This window comes from Micromys minutus (assembly GCF_963924665.1).
Source record: "Micromys minutus genome assembly, chromosome: 23".
Taxonomy (NCBI): domain Eukaryota; kingdom Metazoa; phylum Chordata; class Mammalia; order Rodentia; family Muridae; genus Micromys; species Micromys minutus.
The window spans coordinates 7,117,870-7,143,741 of NC_137958.1; the positions used below are offsets into that span (position 1 = coordinate 7,117,870).

Sequence of the window (25,872 nt, forward strand, 5' to 3'; positions counted from 1 at the left end):
CACCTTTTTTTGGGGACTCTCTCAGTTCATTGCTGCTTAGCTGTTGACTCAGATCTTTATTTCTGTAAGAAGTTGCCCATGCCACAGGAGACTTTATTAAATACGTGTATACTTTAATCTTGCTAACCTCTTGTTGGTCTGGTTCACAGGATTTCAGCTCAAGAGTTTAGGAAAATGTAAAAAAAGAAAAGATGCTTCTTGCCCTGCCTCAGGTAGCATGGATGTGTCTCGGACTAAAGCTGACAGGAGGGGGAGAACCACAGCGGACTTACACAGCACACTGTAAGTTCTTGGCACTGCTGCCAGGCATGTGGAGACTAGAGTTAGCTCTTCTGCTTTCTCAGCAGCCATCACTGCCCTGTGGAACTGTGGCTCCAGACTGTAGATCTTATGCAAGCAGAAAAGGAAACCCAAGCAAAGGAAAGCACCTGTGATTTGTTTTCCACAAGCTCTACGGTCACAGTTTGCAACACTCCTTTTGGAATGACTTTTAAAAGTCTTCCTCCAAACACAGATAATCAACATGGATAAATGAGATGCCCCACTACAGAACAGACCCCCTTGGGACTTAGGTTAAATTCTACATTGGCAGTGTCAGTACAGAGACAGCATATGCATGCCATCTAAAACCTTAACCTTAAGTAAGTTGTGTTCTTTAAACTCAGTTCTCTTATAAAGTTTTACACACACACACACACACACACACACTCTCACACACACACTCACACACACACTCACACACACACACACTCACACACTCACACACACACACACTCACACACACACACTCACACTCACACACACACACTCACACACACACGCACACACACACACTCACACACACACACACACTCACACACACACACACACACTCACACACCAGATTTAGGTAAGCAACTGGTCTTAGGTCAAATGACTTGGGCGTCAGATGCTGGCTGACTGGTGGAGCATGCAGTCATACCCTAATGGGTGCTGAACTCCAGCACGTTGAACACACGTTGGCATGAACCAGCTACACACTTGGGAAGCGGGGCATGCTCATTTGATGCAGCAGTCGTAGGTTCCTGGGCAGGTTTCCCATCAACTTAACTACTGCCATTAAAGATAATCCGACTGCCTCCTCCTTGACGCATCTGGGTATGTCTGCTGTGACTCTGCTCTGAGTTACAAAGGCTTGACACTGCAAGCCTTCCCTAAAGATGCTGTCACCATAGTTTAAAAGAGTAAAGTCTTATAAGTACTATATTGTTCAGTAGAAATATAATATGCCTCAAACTTCAGTGGGGTTTGCATTAAGATAGTAAGGAGGCATGGCTGTGCACACCTCTAATCCCCGTATTCGGGGGACTTGAGGCCAGAGATCAAGGCTCAAGGCTAGCCTGAGCTACATGGAATCCTGTCTCAAAGGTGATTTTTTTTTTTTTTTTTTGGTTACTGTTCTGTTTACAAAGTTGAATAGATTTTAGGTGTTCTGCCCCAATTTATTTTTCTGTAAGCTTTCATGGCTGCTTTTTAATTAGAACATTTATTAAAAATGTACATTATTGGTCTGGTGCTTAGATGTCATATTAATTGTGGCCTTAGTTACTTAAGACATAATTGTAGGAGATTCTTCACAATTTCCACGGGACAGAAGTTCCCGTGAGAGCTGATGACTTAAGAGGATGGTCCCACGTCACACAGCGTCTTACAGTTAATGTTTACAGAGTGAAATCTCACAGTGTTCACTGTTATCCCAGAGTTCCTGGAAGGTGGGCATGACAGGCGCAGGAGCCCTCTCTGACCTACATCAGCTTTGCACTTCACACACTTCGCCAGAGCCTGGCCTTGCCTTGTCTGCTCTTAGTAAGTATAGTTATAATATCTCTTGGACCAGTGCTGCCCTCCTGGGCCCATCCTTCCCAGATAGAGCCCAGGCTCTTCAGACCAGGTACCCAGATGTGACACCCACTCTTCACTTGCTGCCCAGCCTAAGATAAGCACAGGGGCTCCCCCTGGGATGCTCCACAAGGAGGAGATGACATTTTCACACTGGGTGTCCAGCTTAGGTGTGAGGCCCAAATCCTGGACACCATGGCTCTGTATCAGCGGCTCCTAGCACTGTGCTCTGCGTGAGTGCCAGTTTGAGTTTTTAGGAACAGGTACACAGAAATGCTCAGGTGGGTGGTAATGGTGCAGTCACTGGGTTTGCTGGGTCCAGAAGCCAGTCCCTTTCACATGGGCTGGGAAAGAGTAATTCCCTGGGTTTCAATTAGGCTATAAAGATTTGTTTTCTCTGAACAAGAAAAAAAGATTTGCTGTTAAGGAAATCATGAAAAAAAGACTGAGAAAAACTGCAAAGCAGCACATGACATACTTTTACAAGCCTTTTGTTTTACTACCATTGCTCTGAGGACCTTTATATTATGCCACTGTGTAGCAAAAATGTAGCTGGAGTTACATGTGCAATGCTAAGAGTTCTAGTAATAATGCTGAAAAGGCTTCTAAATTTAATTTTTCCCACCCAATATGTCCAAAATACCATTTCACCATTTTCATTTGAATGATTCCCCATGTCAAGTCAGATTTGCCTTGCTCCCAGGACTGAAAGCCAAGTGGCTTGTGGTCATCTGTATAGGACTCTGATGCCCAGGAAAGGACAAGCAGTTTAGTAATGAGGCCATTAAAGCGTAGTCTGCAGTGTCATTTGAGGAAGGAGAGGGAGCGCATTCAAGGCCATTCACGGATCCTTTTTGAAAACCAAGGGGCTTAGCGGCAGCACTGAACTAGCACAGGTGAGACTGAGCTGACAAAATCATGTTAGAGGGGTGCAGCGTGCCAGGTGAGCTCATCTGCTGGCAGCTGGTATCTCACCTGTGAGCTCGGAGCTGTGCCTGTGAATGAGACAAGCTGTCCTTACAACTGGCCAGGCCCATTTGTGTCATTAACACCTGTTCTGCTGTGTCCAGCCATGTTCTCTTATTTTCTTTTTGCCCTGCCATTTTAGAAATCACTACTGCACTTATCTGTGCAGATGTGACTGTCATGGCTAGAATATGGAGATAAAACAATCATGAAAGAAGTCAGTTCTCTTCTCTCATGCAGGTCCTGGAGCTCGAACTCCAGTCATCAGTGCCTCTGCCTGCTGAGCCATCTCACTGTCCCTCATTAAAAACAAAACAAGCCACCAGGAACAGTGGAGATCCAGAGACACAGGCCAGGTACATGGAAGAGATGGGAACCAATCACTGACAACACACAACAAGATGGCCAGAGGAAAGGGAAAGAATTTACTCAATGGAAACCAAGACAACCTGGCAACATCAGAACCCAGCTCTCCCATCACAGCAAGCAGAAGAATGCCAAACACTCCAGAAAAAGAAGACTCAGACCTAAAATCATACCTCAAGGTTATGATGGAGATCTTTGAGACGAACGTGAATAATTCACTTAAAAAAGAACGGGAGGAAAACCATAAAGAAAGAGAAGCTTTTAAAGAGGAAACACAAAAAACACTCAAAGAAATCAAAGAACTAGAGGAAAACAGAACCAAAGAGATGAAGGATTTGAAGAAGGAATTGAAAATGGAAATGGAAACAATAAAGAAAACACTAAAAGAGACAACCCTGGAGGTAGAAAACCTAAAAAAGAAATCAGGAGTCACAGATGCAAGCATCTCCAACAGACTACAAGAGATGGATGAGAGAATCTCAGGGGCCAAAGACAACATTGAAAACATAGACAAAACAGTCAGAGAAGATGCAAAAAACAAAAAGTTCCTAACCCAAAATGTCCAGGAGATCCAGGACACAATGAGAAGACCAAACCTAAGGATAATAGGAATAGAAGAGGGAGAAGAATATCAACTAAGAGGCACAGTAAATATCTTCAACAAAATCACAGAAAAAAACTTCCCTACCCTTAAGAATGAGATGACCATGAGCATAAAATAAGCCTTCAGAACTCCAGATAGAGTGGACCAGAAAAGAAATTCTGCCCGACACATAATCATCAAAATGCCAAGTGTCCAAAGCAAAGAAATAATACCAAAAGCAGTAAGGGGAAAAGGTCATGTAACATATAAAGGCAGACCAATCAGAATCATACCCGACTTCTCAACAGAGACTATGAAAGCTAGAAAATCCTGAACAGACATCATGGAGACCCGAAGAGAACACAAGTGTCAGACCAAGCTCCTATACCCTGCAAAACTCTCAGTTACCATAGATGGAGAGACCAAGATATTTCAGGACAAAACTAAATTTACACAATATCTGATCACAAATCCAGCACTACAACGAATTATAGGTGGAAAACCCAATACAAGGAGGGAAACTACATCCTAGTAAAAACAAGAAAATAATTAAGCAAAAAACCAAAAGAAGAAAGACACACAGGCACAATTCTACCTCTAAAAGCAAAAATAGCAGGAAACAGCAACCACTATTCCTTAATATCTATTAACATAAATGGACTCAATTCTGCAATAAAAAGACATGGGCTATCAGACTAGATACATAAATAGAATCCAGCATTTTGCTGCATACTGGAAACTCATCTCAGAGACAAAAACAGACACTATCTCAGAGTAAAGGGTTGGGAAAATCCCTTCCAAGCAAACAGCCCCAAGAAACAAGCTGGAGTAACCATTCTAATATCGAATAAAGTAGATTTTCAACCAAAATTTATCAAAAAAGATAAGGAAGGACACTTTTTACTCATTACAGGGAAAATTCATCAGGAGGAACTCTCAATCCTTAACATATATGCTCCAAATACAAGAGCACCCATATTCATAAAAGAAACCCTACTAAAGCTCAAAACATACATTGCACCCCACACAATAATAGTGGGAGACCTCAACACCCCACTCATATCAATGGACAGATCATGGAAGCAGAAACTGAACAAGGATGAAGTGAAACTAGCAGAAGTTATGAACCAGTTGGAATTAATAGACATCTACGGAACATTTCATCCTAAAACAAAAGAATACATCTTCTTCTCAGCAGCTCACAGCACCTTCTCCAAAATTGACCATATAATCAGTCACAAAACAAGCCTCAATGGATATAAGAAGATTGAAATATTCCCTTGCATCCTATCAGATCACCATGGACTAAGGTTGGTCTTTAATAACAACAAAGACAACAAAAAGCCCATATACACATGGAAACTAAACAATGCTCTATTAAATGATAGCATGGTCAGAGAAGAAATAAAGAAAGAAACTAAGGATTTTCTAGAATTTAATGAAAATAAAAACACAACATACCCAAACCTATGGGATGCAATGAAAGCAGTACTGAGAGGAAAACTCATAGCTCTGAGTGCTTCCAAAAAGAAACTGGCGAAAGCAACCTGACAGCACAGTTGAAAGCTCTAGAACAAAAGGAAGCAGATACACCCAAGAGGAGTAGAGGGCAAGAAATAATCAAACTCAGAGTAGAAATTGACCAAATAGAAACAAAAAGAACCATTCAAAGAATCAACAAAACCAAGAGCTGGTTCTTTGAGAAAATTAACAAGATTGATAAACCCTTAGCCAGACTAACTAGAGGGCAAAGAGAGAGTATCCAAATTAACAAAATCAGAAAGGAAAGTGGAGACATAACAACTGAAACTGAGGAAATTCAAGAAATCATCAGATACTACTATAAAAGCCTATACTCAACAAAGCTGGAAAATCTGTAGGAAATGGATGAATTCCTAGACAGATACCAGATACAAAAGTTAAACCAGGACCAGGTAAACCATCTAAATAATCCCATAACACCTAAAGAAATAGAAGCAGTCATCAAAAGCCTCCCAACCAAAAAAAGCCCAGGTCCAGATGGATTCAGTGCAGAATTCAATCAATTCTATCAGACATTTATTGATGATCTAGTACCAATACTCTCCAAACTATTCCATAAAATAGAGTCAGATGGAACACTACCTAACTCATTTTTTGAGGCCACAATAACCCTCGTTCCTAAACCACACAAGACCCTACAAGGAAAGAGAACTTCAGACCAATCTCACTTATGAACATTGATGCAAAGATACTCAACAAAATCCTTGCAACCCGAATCCAAGAACACATCAAAAGGATCATTCACCATGACCAAGTAGACTTCATCCCTGGGATACAGAGATGGTTTAATATATGGAAATCCATCAACTTAATCCACCATATAAACAAACTCAAAGAAAAAAACCACATGGTCATCTCACTAGATGCTCAGAAAGCATTTGACAAAATTCAACACCCCTTCATGTTAAAAGATCAGGAATCCAAGGCCCATACCTAAACATAATAAAAGCAATATACAGCAAACGAAAAGCCAACATCAAACTTAATGGTGAGAAATTTGAAGCAATCCCACTAAAATAAGGGACTCGACAAGGGTGCCCACTCTCCCCCTACCTATTCAACATAGTACTGGAAGTCCTGGTCAGCACAATTAGACAGCAAAAGAAAATCAAAGGGATACAAATCAGAAAGGAAGAAGTAAAAACATCACTGCAGATGACATGATAATGTATGTAAGTGACCCCAAAAATTCCACCAGAGAACTCTTACATCTGATAAACAAGTTCAGCAAAGTGGCTGGATACAAAATTAACTCAAACAAATCAGTAGCCTTCCTCTACTCAAAGGACAAACATGTGGAGAAAGAAATTAGGGAAAAGATACCCTTCACAATAGTCACAAACAATATGAAATACCTTGGTGTGACTCTAACAAAGAGAGTGAAGGACCTATATGAGAAGAACTTCAAAACTCTGAAAAAGGAAATCGAGGAAGATCTCAGAAAATGGAAAGATCTCCCATGCTCATGGATTGGAAGGATCAACATTGTAAAAATGGCCATCTTACCAAAAGCAATCTATAGATTCAATGCAGTCCTCATCAAAATTCCAACCCAATTCTGGATGGAGTTGGAAAAAGCAATGTGCAATTTCATCGGGAATAACAAAAAACCTGCAATAGTGAAATTCATCCTTAACAACAAGAAAACATCTTCGGGAATCACCTTCCCTGACTTCAAGCTATATTACAAGGCAATTGTGTTAAAAACTGCATGGTACTGGTATAGAGATAGGCACGTGGATCAATGGAATAGAAAATCCAGAAATGAACCCTCACATATATAGTCACTTGATTTTTGACAAAGGAGCTGTAAACATTCAATGGAAAAAAGACAGCCTCTTCAACAAATGGTGTTGCTTCAACTGGAACTCAGCATACAGAAGAATGAAAATAGACCCTTTCATATTTCCCTTGTACAAAGTTCAAGTGCAAGTGGATCAAAGATGTCTACATTAAACCAGGTACACTGAAACTATTAGAAGAGAAAGTAGGGAAAACCTTAGAACACATAGGCACAGGGGAAAATTTCCTGAACAAAAACACCAATGGCTCGTGCTCTAAGGTCAAAGATCGACAAATGGGACTTAATGAGATTGCAAAGTTTCTGTAAGGCTAAGGACACTGTCAAGAAAACAAAACAAGATTGGGAAAAGATCTTTACCAACCCCACATCTGATAGAAGCCTAATATCCAAGGTATACAAAGAATTTAAGAAGTTAGATACCAGAGAATCAAACAATCCTATTACAAAATGGGGGTACAGAGCTAAAAAAAAGTTCTCAATTGAGGAATTTTGAATTGCTGAGAAGCATCTAAGGAAGTGCTCGACATCCTTAGTCATCAGGGAAATGCAAATCAAAACAACCCTAAGATTCCACCTCACACCAGTCAGAATGGCTAAGATCAAAAATTCAGATGACAGCAGATGCTGGCAAGGATGCAGAGAAAGAGGAACACTCCTCCACTGTTGGTGGGGCTGTAAACTGGTACAACCACTCTGGAAATCAGTCTGGCAGTTCCTCAGAAAATTGGACATAGTACTACATCAAGACCCAGTTATTCCACTTCTGGGCATATACCCCAGAGAAGATCCAACATACAACAAAGACACATGCACCACAATGTTCATAGCAGCTCTATTTATAATAGCCAGAAGCTGGAAAGAACCCAGACGTCCTTCAGTAGATGAATGGATACAAAAATTGTGGTATATTTACACAATGGAGTACTACTCAACTATCAGAAACAATGACTTTATGAAATTCCTAAGAAAATGGATGCATCTAGAGAATATTATCCTGAGTGAGGTAACCCAGTCACAAAAATTACAGACATAATATGCAGTCACTGATAATTGGATACTACTCCCACAAATCTCTGAATACCCCAGAAACTCACAGACTATATGAAGCTCAAGAAAAACAAAGGCCAAAAAAAAAAAAAAAAAGAAAAAAGAAAAAGAAAAGAAAAGAAAAAGAAAAAAAAGCCTCAATCCTTCTTAGGAAAAAAAAAAATGTACACCTGGACCTGAAATCATTAATAATCCAAGAGCTAAGATAATAGCTTGTGGCAATTTTTGGTATTCACAGATCATTATGCTTAATCTATACCAAACAAGAAATGTTTCCATGTTAAGTTCTGTCATACATGTACTTCATGCTCATGGTAACTAGTGGGATTTCTATGCATGCTATCAAACCTCTAAAAGAATTAAGTACTGACAAAAATATTCATATAATGTTATGCCAAAATGCCTTTAAAAATCTGTAAATGTACCCCTCTTTTTAAAAAAATAAAGTGGTAAGGAATAAAAAAATAAATAAAAATAAATAAAAACAAAACAAAACAAATTCTCCAGTAATAAGTTTCTACTTTTAGCTTTTATGTTACCTTAATGGTGAGAACTCTTCCATTCTTTTAGCTCTTACCCTGTAGATGCATGCTTAAGACTCACAGTCCAGAGTCAGGCAGCATCTTCATCCTCTGAGCCAACATGAGGACCTTTCATGTTTGCACTCAACTAGCCTCTTCTGGCCCAGGTTTGGAAACACTAGAGATCCCTGTTATTCTTGTATGATGGATACAATGTTCAATGCCTATGAGATAACCCTCCCCACTTTCTTTACCACTTATACCATAGACTACCCATCTAGGGGCACTTTCTTTCTTTACAGAACAAAATCTTCTGTGTTCCTCTCAGAGAAGAAGGCTTTTAGAGTCATAACTCTAAAATTGTCCATCTGAACTCATGTCTCTCTTTGCCTCTGTTCTTACACATGGTTTTCATTTAGTTCACACAGAGTTCTGGGCTGGTTCATTTCTCCTGCTGATGCCCAGTCTTCGGGCTTCTCTGAACCTGAGACATCTATCTGTGTGGTGCAGGTGCTCTTCCTTTCAATACCTGGGGGAATTCTTCGCCCAAGCTCATCCACAGCATTTACCAGAAGGAACACTGACCCTCTTTAAGTCACATCGAGGATCTCTGATGAGATGGACTCAAGTTTGGTCTGGTTTAGCTTCAGATCTGGAAAATCTTTTTCTTTTGCTGTTTCAAGCTGTTTCTTTTGTCCTTTGTGTTCATTCACTTTTCCTTCTCAGTGCTAATAAGAAGATGGAGCCTACCAACGCCATCTCCACTTGTGATTTCTGTGAGACACTTCCTCTGAGAGGAGAAGGTAAAGGAGAAGGCCAGGGCAGCTGGATCCCTTTCCCTGGGAGAAGGTGGTCAGCAGTGAGCCAGGGCCATGTAGAAATTCCATCCCAGAGAGAAGCTGAGTAAGACTTAGGAAGTAAACAACCCAGTCCCTGGAAAGTCTTGAAACTGACACTAACCAAGGTCCCGTCCTCAAAGATTATATAAACACTAAGGACTGCGGAGGAGAGGACTGATTCATCGAACTACCTGCGTGCTATGTAGAGGACATCTCCATTGTGGTGGGCTTTCTGTGATGTGTCTGCCTTTGAGTCATCCATCCTCTTTTAAGTAAGTCGATAAACTCATTGCGACTTTGCTCTGTTGTTGGTTTCCTTTCTGGGGTTCACAGGTTCCCAGTTCCCAGAAGCAGTGTCACACGAGACTCACATAATGTGGCAGTGCAGAGCAAGACCTGAGGTGCAGAAAACAGAATGCTGGAATTGCAGTATGGCCACAGTCCAGGCACGCAGCTCCTTCAGCTCTGCCGCTGTTCTGAGAGGTGATGGGCACGTCCATGCTGGGAACAAGGGCGTCCCACCCCACACCTAGTCCCTTCCTTCTTGGAGCATCAGACATACAAGGGCACCCCAGGCATGATGCTCTCTTGCCGCTCTGCTAGCCACCTGCCGAGTCCCACCCTTTTCTTTGTCCTTTCCTTGCTGTACCGCACAGCTTCTTGTAGTACTAATACTATTTGTTCCTGAGTTCAGGCCAGGAAGCACTTCCTTTGAGATCTCAGAGGCACCCCAAGCAGCAGGCCTAGGGGGTCCTCCCCAGCACAAAATAGAGCTAAGTTTGGACATGTGAGCCCAAATAACAACACCACTGCTGTAGTGTCTTTTCTCAAGATCCTGCATTGACTCATAAGCAAAGCCTGAGGTCTGTCCCTGAGCAAGCCTATGTATTATGGCTGTCACCCTCCAGTGGCCTCTCAGGTCAGCTCCAAGCCTACTCCACTAGAAGGCTGCCTACCAACTGGGCTCTGGCCATCCTGTAGATGGCCCAAAGTAGCCTGCACACCAGGCCTCTCAAGACCTCCTTCCAGGGATGGCAGGGGTCCACTGGCTTTGTTTCTGTTCACATTTATCTCCCCGTATCCCTTATTCTGAACGAGCCCTTTCTGCTCCCTCCCTTTCTCTTTTTCTGCTCTCATGGCATTTGCTGTTTCTTGAAATTAGTAATTTTTGTTTTGTTTTATTGAGTCAGATGGGAATTTGTAACTCTGGCTGGCCTGGAGCTCAGGGAGGAACTTACTGCCAGACAGGGTAGTGTCATCTTTATACTTCTAGCTCACACTTCTTTTTAACTTTTAAATTTAAAAGTTTTAATACTTAACAGTTTGTGTGGGGCTGGTTATTGAAACGGCCCAGAGACTGAGCTAGTATTTAACAGGCAGTTTGCAACCATGAGGATCAAAGACCACAAACACTGTTCTTTTCATGAAGAGCTCCTGAAGTAGTAGGAACACCGCTGACAGTACTGGTGTCCTGGGACCTGCAGGCTCCTGGGGAGGAGAGGGCAAACCGTTCTGTGCTTTAGAACTTCGGTGGCCAGAGCTGGGTCTGAACTGGCTTTTCCCATGTCTGTGTCATTTGTCACCACTGACTTCAGCAAAAGCTGTCTTGAAGGAATCCTGTGGTCTGGCCTATGTGTTTGCTTAGTTCTGTGAATAACTGCTGCTTTTTTCTCCTCCTGCACGTTACCTGTTGTCATGACATGGGCTGAAAGTGATCTCTGCTCTCCCACGGGACTGCTGGGCCCCTTGAGGGCCAGTGTTATCGATTTTGTGAACAATTCTCATTTCCTCAGATGAGTAGCACAGAGAAGGAGGCACCTGATCCTATGCAAAGTTCTTAGCACTAAAAACGTTGACTTCAGGTTTGCAAAAGATTAGAACTGAGATGCCCTAAATGCACATATTTGGAAGCAGCGCAATACAAATTCCTTCTTGGAGGAGGGAAAAGGTAAGAAAGAACAATGCTTCTCTAGAGTTTGAAACGACTTCTGGTGGCAAAATTCAGTAAAGCACCAGTGTTTGCCTGCGAAGCACAACACTGATGTAAAGCTGTCAACACACTGAGGCCTCTCAGGGTGTGTCTGAAGGAGCAAAAGGACTGATCTTGCTCTGCAGAGTCTGAATGTTCAGCTCAGCGAACAGTAGTCTTTGCAGGGTCAGAGCTGTTGTCAGTAACATAGTGACTTGAAAAAGTCGGGTTAACACACATTTCACATTTACTGAGGGCTCACTGTAATCGACCCAAAGCAACTACTAAGGATTTCTGAAATATCAGATTCTTGTTTTCAGAAATCCTTATTTCCTCACTTCTTATGTCAATTAATAACCTTTTATACTTCAAAGGGCAAAGATAATAAGAAAAACATGTCAACTTAGTTCTAGTTTTAAAACATTAATGCTTAATATTATGAATTTCACATAAACTGATAAAATATATAATAAATTCAATTTAGAAATATAAGAACCTTAACATATTTCTTCTTTTAAATGGTATTTTGGATATTTGATAAATTTAATAACCAAGAGTCCTGGTACTTGATATGTAAGGCAATTACTGGTCATTTAAAAACAGTACACTGGCTAAATGTTTAAAAAAAAAAAAGATACCAACAAAAGCATTTAGGTGAACTCTGTCTGCTCAGGAGAGTCTTAAGTGATCCATCTCATGTCAGCAAATTGCTTACTAATGTGTTGACTTAGGGCCACCCTCAAAAGCAAAATGAAAAGCCTGGAATTTATAGCATCTCAATGCATCAGCTGATAAGCTTTTACTGGTTTAATATCCTTCCAGGCTTGCAGCTTGGAGCCACTTCAAGTTAGCAACAGAATGTTTGCCATCTCTATGTGATAAAGGAAGTCAAAGGGATGAACAAACTTCAGGACCATTATGCTGTTTGGTGAGATGGAAATGAAAAAGCTAGAGAAGTCACAGGTTGGGGGTGTGTGAGAGCTGGGCCTTCAAGTCCAGCATCTGACGGATTGTTAGCCTCACCTCTCAAACAATAGTCTGGACTTTAGCTGGGGCAGAGATAACATAGTGCATTTGGAAAGTTTTAATTGCAGCAATAAAAGACCGTGCCTCAATTATATGACAGATGCTAGCAAAGTTTCCAGATAAGGATCAAAGGCATCCAAGGAGTGGCCACTGCACTTTGGGCCACACTAGGCTTTCTGTACACACTGCAGGGGAATTAGCACATCAGCTCTCCCCGACCTTTCGGGGTCCTTTGATCTGCGTTCCCAAGCAAGGAAGTGTATCAAGACTACAGTATCAGCCAGACAGGCCCAACACTCCCTTACTGCATTCTAATCCTGACACTCACCAGTACAAAACCTAACACCCGACCTTTGCAGTTCTTACCACAACCGTTCTGTTTAAAAGAACCTGCTTTGTCACACTACACCACCTTGCTCTGCTTCTGTTTTGCTAGCAACATGCCTACGATACTTTAAAGCACGCCATTTTGAGAAGAGAACTTCTTAGAGTAGGAGAACATTGTGTTTATAGAATGTAGATGGATAAAACCTGAAAAGAGCTTCATTAACTATCCAAGGAACAGAAGGGGAAGATGTAGAACCACAATTTGTGTTTTAACAAGATAGATTATAAAATCAGAACGACCTGAGCTAACCCGATCCAGAGTACTGAAAACAAATTCATCTCAGCACATGGAGCATTCAAGGACAAAGCTCCCAAGTGCATTATTACCCCTTTCTTTTCTGTTCATTAGACTTCTTTTTCTCTGACAGGACTTTAGTTGGATCTAGGGCGCTTGTTCCCCAGCAGACTACATGTCAGCTAAGGCAGTAGAGTTTCTGGTGAGGTAGAGTATCTGGCGAGGTAGAGTATCTGGTGAGGTAGAGTATCTGGTGAGGTCAGTTTTGTAAAGCAAAGCCGCAGCTCAGTAGTCGTACTGGTGCTGCAAGTCCTTTGCTTTTAATTGCTATTATATGATACTAAGATAAATGGTATTTTGTTTTTTAAATGTCTCTAATTCAGGTTCCCACTGAGGCACAGCTCACAGTGGGTGCTGGAAAAGGGCAGCTGCCAGGTCTGTCCTTGACAACAATGAGCCACATTTATTTATTTATTTCTCCTAGTAACTTGTAACTTCTTTCTTTCTTTTTTGACTAAAAATGTAAAAGTGAATTTACATTACTCTTTGTTCATGGTGAAAAGGGAGATATATCTTAAATATATGGTAATTTTCAGATGAAAAGAATTGTTGCCATCTGCAGACAGAGAATTTGCTACCAACACAGTTATTCACTATGACCTGTTTACTAAAATCTCCAGTTTCTGACTCAAACCTTCAATCTTATCTCAAAACTTTAATTACTGAACTGAAGTTTTGTTCAGTTAAGATGGTCCAGCAGACATGTGAAAAAACATAGGGCCTCCTATCTACCTAGGATCACTTGGTATTTCTGGAATGCTGCGGACTGTATCACAAAGCTAGTCTCTCAGCCAAGGAAGCTTGCTGGAGCCACTGTTCACTGTGGCTTCAGAATTTGTTCTTAATGTAGTTACTTCTGGGGAACCTCTAGGCACACTGGGTTACCTCAAACTGGACTTTAATTTTAGTAAATAGTTCTGGTTTTGAAGATCTTCATTGGTTCAAGCTGCAGGGCCACTTAAACAAACAAACAAACAGAAAACAACAAAATATATGTGCTTGGGCTAAATTAAAAAAGTGAAAATAAGTTTACAAAGACAGTTTCTTTTGTCAAATAGGGTGCCTTGGAACATAAACAAGGCTAGTAAATACATCTGACCAAGATGGCCTCTGTTTTTCATTAACACAGAAACAGACAGGCAGGAAGTAACTATTTCTCATCCTACAGGTGGGAGCTATACTTTATAATCTGATGTGATTGTCTAATTAACTTGAGAGTGAGTCTTTATTGGGAATAAAGGTCTTTATTGAGTAACTACATTTGATTGAAAAATACTGGCTCCTCCACATACTGAGGAACCAGGGCCAGCAGTTATATATTTATTTTAGATATACTAATGTCTAATCCGCAAAGCATCTTTAAGTACAACCTTCAAGGTATATTGGGGCAAGAGGATAAAGAGCACTTGGTATTCCAACATGGGGGCCTGGGTAGGCCAGACACAGATGTCGATGCTTGCAATCCCAAGAGACAGGTTGATTCCTGGGCCTTACTGACCAATTAGTCTAGCAAGCCACACATTCAGGGAGAGACCCGGTCTTAAGGAAAGAAGGTAGAGACCAGTATAACAGGGCATACTTCTGGCTAAGCACACACACACACACACACACACACACACACACATACACACCACTTGTACACATACCTGTATGTGCATATGCATACCTGAACAAACACACCTACACTCTCATATACACACTTTTTTAAACAGCCTTTCTAAATGGAAAACATCAAACTTTTTTCTTTTATTGAAACCATTTTTCTTCTTAAAAAATAAAATTGTTTGTATTATCATAAAAGTATATTGAATGTATTAAGGCAGTGTACAGTGCCTCAGGCTGACTATGTCTTGCACATACACTGATGGGCCACAGAACTAACTCTGTAACACTTGTTACTTAGTTGCCTTATTCCCACTGTGAATTATTAATTTCACTTCTGTGATGAAACTTTTTAAAAATACAAGAAACTGGTTGGAACTCATAAACATACATACATACATATATATACATATATATACATATACATATATATATGTCTGTAAGCTAATATTCTTTCACTAAACTTATAGTTTTATTAGCAATAAAAATGGCTGCTTTGCTGTGCCCAGAACAATCAGGTTTCCTTCCTGCTGGTCTTGGGAGAACCCAAAGGTGCTGGAACCCAGATTCTGGCAACCTTATGCAGTGGCTTTTGTCCTATCCATAAGCTCATGCCTTCCATCTAACAAGGTGTGGTTCTCAGGAAGAAGCCTTTGACCCTAGTTTCAGTGTTTAGACATTTGAAACCCTAGTAGTGTTGGTGGAGTATGGTGTGAAGTAATGCTTTCTTGCCCTCTCCATGTGAATGGACTAAAACTCGAAGTTTAGATTTTATATGCTAATATATGTGTCTTTCTACACTTCACTAGTTGCCCATTACTTAATGGGGACTTTAGTACCAAATATGTTTTGTACTCAAAAGGTTTGTCTTTTCAAACATAAGATGGCCCTGCCACTTCTCCTGCTAGATCAGTGTTAGGTTGACTTGTAGAGTTTGAGATGCATAGGCAAGCTCATTCTCAGTTAAAAAGTCACATTAAACCCATCTGGAGAAATTGATGTTTATAAATCTACCATAAATATTAATCATCTTATTCAAGACATTTACTTTATTAGAAATTCTTCTATGGCTTAACTGCCTTAAGCTTAGCACGTGAACTCTTATGAAGGGACAGTTTCTTGTATTTACCTCTGATTACTGTGATTGTACAGCAAATAATTAGCACATGTTTACACCAGGCAGTCTGGTTTGGATACTATGAGACTTTTGTGAATTTTATCATTATACAATAGCATCTGTAACACACACCCACTATATATCTGTCTCCTTGCACTACTGCTGGCCAGAGACTGGCCGGAGTATTCTGTTGTTGAGCAATCTAGGGCTACATTGTCATGGTGTGATGTGTAGGGTTTTGTTTTATGTTAAAGACAGGGTTTCTTGTATCCTAGGCTGGCCTCTAACTTGCCAAGGATGTAGGTGAGGATGATCTTAAAAATTGAGTCTTTTGCCTACTTAAGTGCTAGGCTTATAGGCACATGATATCGTGCCTGGTTTATGTGGTATTGGAGAATTCAGGCCTGACTACATGCTGAACAGGCGACCTAATGACTGAGCTACCCCCCAGCTCTCCCCCACTTAAAAAAACAGCCTTTATTTGAACAAACTCTATCTGAGTTATGGCACTGGTGGTCAGGATTAGGAATGGCTGTTACACTTGGGTATCTTTTTAGTGAAACTGAAATGCTCACGTGAGTTTCTGTTATAGTTTAAATTTCTTCCTATGTTTACTAATTTCATTTTGGCCTTTGATGGCATTAAACAGTATATATGAGCCTCTTTCAATTTTAACATATTTTCCATATATGTGCATGCCTTTCTCCTGTGTTTTAAACCCGATGATACTTTATTGTCCAGTGTTTACTTTTAAGATACATTTCATATTAGATGCTAGTCTCATTGTCTCTCATTTCCTCCAATTTCTGCCTCCTGGAGTTGGGATCACAGGGGTGGAAGACCACCTTCTGGGGATCTGAATCCACCTTAGGTCTGGCATCAAGTACCTTACTTAATGAACAATCTCCCAGCCCCATTTGCCTTTTAGTTTGTTCATTTTTTTCCTGAGACAAAGGTTGGGCTGGCTTCTAAAGTAAAAATACTTTTGTGTTAGCCTCCAGTTGCAGGCTGCCATGCTTCCCATTTATGTTTTTAATAAGAGTGTATTTTGAACATTTTTGTTTCATTGTGTGTCTTATAGCAATGCAATCCAAGAGTCTGTTGCACAATAGGTAAATTTAGCTCAGTTATACTTGATTTCTTACTGTGCTTTAAGCCCTCATCACCTTTTCTTTGAATTATCCTTTCTTGTTGCTGCATTTTCCTTTTCCTAACTTTTGTAGGAATATTAGTAGGGGGTGTAATGTGATGGTCAGAGGACACATTTGTGTGTCAGTTCTTGCCTTCCACCTAGAGAGTCCCCTCCGTGCTCCAAACTAGCTGGCCCCAGAGCTTGTGCAGAGTTTTCTGTCTCTACTTCCTGTCTCCTCATAGAAGCTCCAGTTACAGATGTCTCTGCTGTTCTCTTTGGGTCCTCTATTCTACTCCATTGGTCTACTTAGCCTTTTCTGTGTCAGCACCATGCTGATTTTGTTTGAGGGACTCTCATAAATTTGGAAGTCTGGTATCATACCTCTAGCACTGTTCTTTCTGTCCAGAGTTGCTTTGCCTATTTTGTGCTTCTATATACATTTAAGGCTTCTTTCCAAGCCTGTGAAAACTTTATCAGGAATTTGATAGAGGTTACACAGAATCTTCAAACTGTTTTTGCTACAGTGGCCAGTTCTCATAGTATTGATCTGCCATTCCATGAGTATGGGACGTCTTTTCATATTTCAGGGCTGTCATCAAATACTTCCGTGCTTTACATTTTCATCTTTTTTTCAACTCCTTGGTTAGATTTGTTCTTGGATGTTTTATTTTTCTAAGGCTATTGTGAGTGGGATTGTTTTCATTTCTTTCTCACTATGCTTGTTGTAAGTATATAGAAAAGTTTTTCTACTATGCTTTAGTGTATTTATAAATGAAGAACTTCGATTCTGAAATTAAACTTTTTGTGATTTCCTAAAAACAGTTTTTCTATTTTTATCCTGTCACTTGACTAGACGTGTTCATAAGAAGCATTTTATTTATTTATTTATACTGGATATTTTCTTTACTTACATTTCAAATGTTATACCCTTTCCCGGTTTCCCGTCTGGAGTCCCCCTATCTCATCCACCATCCCTCTGCGGCACTCACCCACCCACCCTGGCATTCCGGTACACTGGGGCAATGAGCCAAGCATTTTCTGAAGGAGTCTTAGGATATTTTTAAGAACAGAGTCCTTCCATTTGCCAAGTGTGCTCTGACATTTTTCTCATTTGTACCTGGTTTTTCCTTTCATTTGGGTTTACTGATTACTCTGTCAAAAAATTCAAATATTATAATGAGTGGCTATTCCTGTCTAATAAAACTCCTTCCCGGTTTTAGAAGGGTTTTGAGGAATTCCCTGTTTAGTATAAAGGTGGCTAAACATGTTTTTATACATGCACTCTATTCTGTTAAGGTTTGTTTGTTCTTGAGTTTCTTCAGGACTTTTATCATGAAGGGAGGCTGAACTGTCAAGGGCCTTTTCTGCATCTATGAGTTGATTTTTGTTTCTGAATATGTTATTGCTTTTGTTGTTTTGTAGATGTTGAACCACCTTTACACCGAAAGAATGAAATTAATCAACTTCACTATGGTTGTTGTGGCTTGAATGTGACTTATGGTCCTTAGGATCACTTTTGTGAACATTTGGTCTCGAGCTGGTGCCACTGTATTCAGATATTTTGAGACATTTAGGACCATGTCCTAACTAGCAGAAGTGGGCTACTAGGTTCAGCCCTTGAAGGTGACTCTGCCTCTGGGCCTGTGCCTTGCTTTCTGACTAGCAGCATGTAAATAAGGGATACCAAGCTCCTGCCATTATGGGTGGACTTCTCCAGTTGTTCTTTCTTTCTTGCTGTGATGGATTTCTGCTTCAGGCACTCTGACTTTTGTTTCCAGTGGTATTTTCTTATAGCATTCTGAAACCTTACTGGTTTATATCAACTCGATACAAGCCAGAGTCACTGGAGAGGAGGGAGCCTCAATTGGAAAAAAGCTTTCATAAGGTCTGACTGCAGGCAAACCTGTAGGGCATTTCCTTAACTACTGATTGATGTGTGAGAGCCCAAACCATTGTGGATGGTACATCTGGACTGGCGGCTGTGGGCTCTACAAGAAAGCAGGCTAATCACATCATGTGGAGCGAGCTAGTAAGCAGCACTCCTCCCATGGCCTCTACATCGCCTCCTGCCTTCAGGTTTCTGCTTGACTTCCTTTGATATGAACAGTCATAATGAAGCATAAGCCAAATAAACCCTTTCCTCCCCAAACTGCTTTGGTCATGGGTGTGTCACTACAGCAACAACAATGATAACTATCAGAGAGACATAACACAATGGTGCATGATCTTTTTCCTGTGTTATGGAATTCAGATTGCCTAGTATTTTATGAGAAATTCGTTTATAATTTTTTGTTGTATCCTTATGTAAAAAAATTAAAACTAAGAGTAATACTGGCTGCAGATAAGCATTTAGTAACATTCTTTTCCTTTTTATTTGACAGGGTAGCTGAAAGAGTCATTGCTTCCATTCTTTTTTTTTTTTTTTTGTATATTCTCTGTATTTACATTTCAGATGTTATTTATTACCTTTCCCTCCCAATCCCATCTCCCTCTCCCTCTCATTGTCTCCATGAAGCTGCTCCCTCTCCCACCTCAGCACCTTGGCATTCCCCTACACTGGGAAAATGAGCCTTCGCTGGATCAAAGACCTCTCCTCCCATTGATGCCAGAGAATGCTATCCTCTGCTGCATATGCACCTGGAGCCATGGGTCTCCCCATGTGTGCTCATTGGTTGGTGTTTTAGTCCCTGGGAGCTATGGTGGGTTTGGTTAGTTGATAATTTTGTTCATCCTATGGGGTTGCAGACCCTTTCAGCTCTTTCAGTCCTTTCTCTAGCTCCTTTATTGGGGTCCTTGTGTTCAATCTGATGGTTAGCTGCAAGCATCCTCATCTGTATCAGTATGGCTCTGGCAGAGCCTCTGAGGAGGCATCCATGTCATGTTCCTGCCAGTAAGCACTACTTGGCATCAGCAATAGTGCTTGGGTTTAGTGTCGGCATATGGGATGGATCCCCAGGTGAGGAGGCAGTCATTGGTTGATCTTTTCTCCAATCCCTGCTCCTCTATTTGTCCCTGAATTTCCTCCCTTGAGTGTTTTGTTCTCCCTTCTAAGAAGGACTGAGGCATCCACATTCTGGCCTTCCTTCTCTTTGAGTTTCATAGGTTCTGTAAATTGTTTCTTGGGTATTCTGAGCTTTTTGGGGCTACTATCCGCTTATCAGTGAGCACATACCATCCTATTACCTCACTCAAGATGATAGCTTCAAATCCCATCCATTTGCCTAGGAATTTCAAAAGTCAAATTGCTGAGTAGTACTCCACTGTGTAAAAGTACCACAATTTCTGTATCCATTCCTCTGTTGAAGGACATCTGGGTTCTTTCCAGCTTCTGGCTATTATAAATAAGGCTGCTATGAACATGGTGAACATGTGTCCTTGTTAGACGTTGGAGTTTCTTTTGGGTATATGCCCAGGAGTGGAATAGCTCGGTCCTCAGGTAGTACTATGGTATTGGTACAGAGACAGACAGGTAGATCAATGGAATAGAATTGAAGACCCAGAAATGAACCCACACCTATGATCACTTGATCTTTGACAAAGGAGCTAAAAACATTCAATGGAGGTGCTGGTCCAACTGGCAGTCAGCATGCAGAAGAATGTAAATTGATCCTTTTTTATCTCCTATACAAAGCTCGAGTCCAAGTGGATTAAAGGCCTCCACATAAAACTAGGTATACTGAAACTAATAGAACAGAAAGTGGAGAAGAGCTTAGAACACATAGGCACAGGGGAAATTTTCCTGAACAGAACACTAATAGCTTATGATCTAAGATCAAGAATGGACAAATGGGACCTCATGAAATCGCAAAGCTTCTGTAAGGCAAAGGACACTGTCAATAGGACAAAATATCAACCAACAGATTGGGAAAAGATCTTTGTCAATCCTATATCTGATAGAGGGCTAGTATCCAATATATACAAAGAACTCAAGAAGTTAGACTCCAGAGAATCAAACAATACTATTAAAAAATGGGGTACAGAACTAAACAAAACATTCTCAATTGAGGAATACTGAATGGCCGAGAAGCACCTAAAGAAATGTTCAACAGCCTTAGTCATCAGGGAAATGCAAATCAAAACAACACTGAGATTCCACCTCACACCAGTCAGAATGGCTAAGATCAAAAACTCAGGTGACAGCTTCTATTCTTTAAAGGTTGAGTAGAATTCAGCCACAATCTGTTCCATTTTGGGCTTTTCTTTGTTGGGAAATGTCATTATTGCTTCAGTCTTGTGTGTGTTCCCAGCGTTTACTTCCTTAGTATACTGACTTCTGTTTCTCCACATGGACAACAGACTTTGTTCTTGGTTGTTAGTCAAGAACCTCAGACCACAGAGAACACGACTGCCAGTGTGCTGTCCTTTTCAGGAAAGTGGTTATTGACACTGTAATAGACTCATAAAACAGAGGGTCCCTTGAGGGCAGCAAGGGTTCCCACACCTTTCCTGCAGGATGGATGGAAGGTGTTTCCTTCACATTTTTAGAGAAACTGACAATGTATTTTCTTACATATAGAACTTAAAAAACTCTAAGAAAAATGATGGTGGGGTTAATTTGTAGCAAAAAGATATAACAAATGTTTTCAACACTCGAAAACATTTTGGGACATGGAGCAGAGCCGTCAGGGCAAATCTCAGACACCCTTTGCTTCAGCCTCACGAACTTCCATATCACGGGGTTCTGTGTTCTCAGACCACATCAGTTAATCTGCTGTGCCAAAGCATCACAGATAAATAATAGTGCAGTCAGGATTATCACCTGATTATCACGACTCCTTTATAAAGTGTAGACTTTCTAAAGTTATTACATGTACACATTAACTATCCACATATAGAAGGTAAATAGTTATCAGATCTGGCTAAAATTTTGTAAACAGAAACAATGACTTCAACTTCTAAGTCATCCATTATTATTGTACGTTAGGAAGTACAAAGGGCTGTTGGCTCACTGGTGGTTGCTTGTAGTCACAGTTTACACTCTCAACTTATGAGTTCAGGACTAGCCTAGGCAACAAACTGAGACTCTGTTTGTAAACCCAAACTATAACTACTGAGAATGACTCCGAGAACAACACTGACCATGGGCCCCTGAATATAATGCACAGGGGAACATGGAGAGATGACAAGTGCACAAGACACCAGTCTGCACGGAAGGTGAGCTCTAGAGAGCGATGTCTGTCTGAAAAGTTATAAATTGGCCCAAAGCGCCTCTCCTGGTTTGGTTGAGGGTATCATCTATTTTTTTTAAAGATGTATTTATTCTGTGGATATGAGTACACTGTAGCTGTCTTCAGACACACTAGAAGAGGACATCGGATCCCATTACAGATGGTTGAGAGCCACCATGTAGTTGCTGGGAATTGAACTCAGGACCTCTATAAGAGCAGTCAGTGCTCCTAACCACTGAGCCATGTCTCCAGCCCTAACTAATGAGCAAAGATAGAGAGAAGACCTGGAAGGGAAGCCAGCATGCTGCCTTCTATGTAGGGAAAGAGAAAGAGCCCATCTAATGAAGGGAAAACAGGCATACTCTATATCCAGCTAATGATCATGACTTTTAATCAATTTTATTTCTTCTGCAAATTGCAAGATTTGAGAAAGAATCCTGTCATTTGGGAAAACATAAAGCTTTTCAACCAACAGTAAATAGGAACAAGAGAAATTCAGCCCTACCCAGATGCCTTGTGTTTACTATTTAGCTAGAAGAGAGCAAGGCTTTTGAGAATTTTTTTTTCTTCTTAGTCAAATCCAACATGGTAGACAGTCTCTGTGGCCTCTGCCTTTGGGACTCCTGCTGCCTTCTTATATTCATAGGCAGCTTTGTGCAGGCTAGGCCAACCAGTACCTCAGGCATCTTCTAGCCACCATCCACACTCCATTTTGACTTCACAATGTAGTGTGCAATGCTATTGGCTTGGCATCATATCATATTTAATGCCATCTCACTCTTTAAGGAAACTCAGTGTTTTTCTGAGTTCAATCTGAGGCAGAGTGACAACCACATGTTCCGACTACATATTCTAATAACTGTCGCTTATAACAAATAATTGAGGGCTTTTTTTTTGTTTTTGTTTGTGTGTGTGCCTTTGGTGCCTAGAAAAGGTACTAGAAAAAAATCATATTGCTTTATAATTAGTGTGTTACAGCATAGTTGAAATGGGTTGTTCCACCCAGGTAAGGGCAAAGCCACACACAATGGAGTATCATAGATACTCCATTTCTTCCTCTGAGATAAATGAGTCTCTTATGGGACCAGAAACTATGTAGCTATGGTCACTCAATCTTGTGTCTAAATAAGACAATAACTAGGAAAACAGATAATAAGGAACAATCTGTTTCATTCAAAGTTGTACTGGCTGGTTTTGTGTCAACTTGACACAAGCTGGAGTTATCACAGAGAAAGGAGCCTCAGCTGAGGAAATGCCTCCATGAGATCCAGCTGTAAGGCATTTTCTCAACTAGTGATCATGTGGGGGAGGGCCCAGCCCATTGTGGGTGGAGCTATCCCTGGGCTGGTAGACCTGGGTTCTATAAGAAAGCAGGCTGAGTAAGCCATGGGAGCAAGCCAGTTACTAACATCCCTCCATGGCCTCTGCATCAGCTCCTGATTCCTGACCTGCTTGAGCTCCAGTCCTGACTTCCTCTGGTGATGAACAGCAATGTGTAAGTGTAAGCTGAACAAACCCTTTCCTCCCCAACTTGCTTCTTGGTCATGATGTTTGTACAGGAGTAGAAACCCTGACTGAGACAAAAGTTGTCCTTTATCATTCACCATTCTAAGTGGGAAGAACAAGGAGCTAAATTAAATGTGTCAATGTTGCTCCTACAGGAAGTGATGCTAGCACAGTGTGGCTGCGAGAAGCTGACCTCTTTTTATGCAGTGGGGTCTGGCTATGATGCCCAGGTTGGCCTCAAACTCCAGATTCAAGCAATCTTTCTACCCAAGTGTTAGTACTACAGATATTCAGCACCATGTCTGGCTGAGGAGTTTATCTCAGTGGCCTGAGACTGGCATGTTGGGACACCACAGTGTTACCATAAACACAGTATATTAACAAACCTAAAATAAGGTACATGAAAATTAACTTGGAAAAGACATTGTTTTTAGCAACTATAAAATTTCCAGTGCTTATGACGTGTCTCTTTATGCTTTCTTTGACACCCAGGTGAGGAAAACAGCCCCACAGCACCTCCTCATGGGAGCTAGGCCTGCCATGCTGGAACAGGCAGAGGAAGATTCCCCATTGTAGAGTTGGTTACTTCTAGTGAGACAGAGAAATCTGTTACACAAGCACAGCCACACTCTACCTAGTAAACATGGAAATGGTGAGTGAACATAAGCCAGCACAGACAGGAGCTGTCCAGCCAGCTACTGGAAGATGTCCCGTGAGGTCTCCATTTTTATCAATGCGGCAGGCATTAACTGGGGGCCTCTTAAGAGGTGTCAAAATTCAATTTTGTCTTACTTTTCCAGATGGTACCTGACTTAGACAAACAGCACACAATGCTGGTCTGAATGTCATCATTTCATGCATGGAGGTGGTGGAGTCAGTCCTGGATGGTCCCATACACAGACGCACCCACCTTTTCCTCAAAGAATTTTCTTCTTAATTTGGCATCTGTAGGTGGGACCATTTTCCTCAGGTCTCTGTACCACTTTCTAACGATGTACCCTCTCCAATAGGCTTGGATTCTAAAATAGAGAGACAGAAATGATGACCACCTAATAGCCTTACTTTAAAAAATTTAAAAATATTTTATTATGTAAATGAATGTTTTGTTTGATGTATGTCTATACCATTCATGTCTCTGGTACTCATGGAGATCAAAGCATCCAATTCCCAGGAAATAGAGTTACAGATAGTTGACAGCCACATTATATAGGTGCTAGGAAGTGAATCTGGGTCTTTTCAAAGAACAGTTGATCCTCTTACCCACAGAGCCATATCACTAGCTGCTAGTGGCTTTATTTAGCAAGTACTTCAGTATCACCCCCAGCCTGAGATATTCTGGTGCTCCTCTGAGTTAGTATCACATCCTGAGCTGTAAGCACCTACCTCCCCTGCAGAGATGAGGCCCCTTACCTGGTGGCACACTTGACTCTGAACAGGCGAGCCCCATCATGTATCACTCTCGTTTGATATTGGTTCTTTCTACAGAGGGGACAGGTTTTTTTATTTGTGAACTTTTCAAAAGCCTGAAGGCATGCCTGAAGAAAAGGATTTTACTTTAAACTTTACAAGAAATTATTTATAAACATTTTTACTTCTAATGTAACTACAGTGTTCTATTTCTCATAATTGAGACAACTGAGATCATGAAGTAGTTTCATCAGATGTTAACACCTTCCTCAGGAAACCTGCTCTAAAAATGGTTTAAAGCAGGTTTCCACACATCATGCATGCACAGACTTCAAAACCCTCTGATTGTCACATGGCATCTGTAGTTATGTCACACCAAATCCATGCTTTTCACAGCAGGATGAGGTGCAGTCTAACCTAACGCCATGTTTCTAACTACAAATGGGGGTCGTGGATCGGCACTGGCTCTTTAAATAAGAGGGGGAGGCTGGGGTGGGCGTACTCACCCTGTGGAATACGTGTGAGCAGGAAAGCAGCACCTGTCCACCGGAAGAGAGCAGGGGTCGGAGGTTAGACACATCCTTAGAAGAGCAGTCTGAATGTGTGAGGGTGACGTCCAGACAGCTGGCCACGTCTACAGTCACACAGTGTGAAGTGTAACAAACACAGACACATCATCTAAACAAGGCCAATGACCCCAATACCACAAAACCACAG

At 41.1% G+C, this 25,872-nt stretch overlaps 1 protein-coding gene across 1 annotated transcript in view; it reads right to left on the reverse strand.

Annotated features, from left to right (window-relative positions):
- Positions 1–25,872, reverse strand: part of RNF32 (ring finger protein 32) — a gene marked incomplete at its 3' end in the record, with an annotated part of 37,680 nt that overhangs the window by 1,148 nt on the left and 10,660 nt on the right. The window contains exons 5-7 of the mRNA XM_080936545.1: positions 25,662–25,694; positions 25,159–25,283; positions 24,659–24,767 (exon numbers count right to left, since the gene is read on the reverse strand). Of these exons, the coding sequence (XP_080792671.1) occupies positions 24,659–24,767; positions 25,159–25,283; positions 25,662–25,694 (267 nt within the window). The remainder of the gene's footprint in view (positions 1–24,658; positions 24,768–25,158; positions 25,284–25,661; positions 25,695–25,872) is intronic.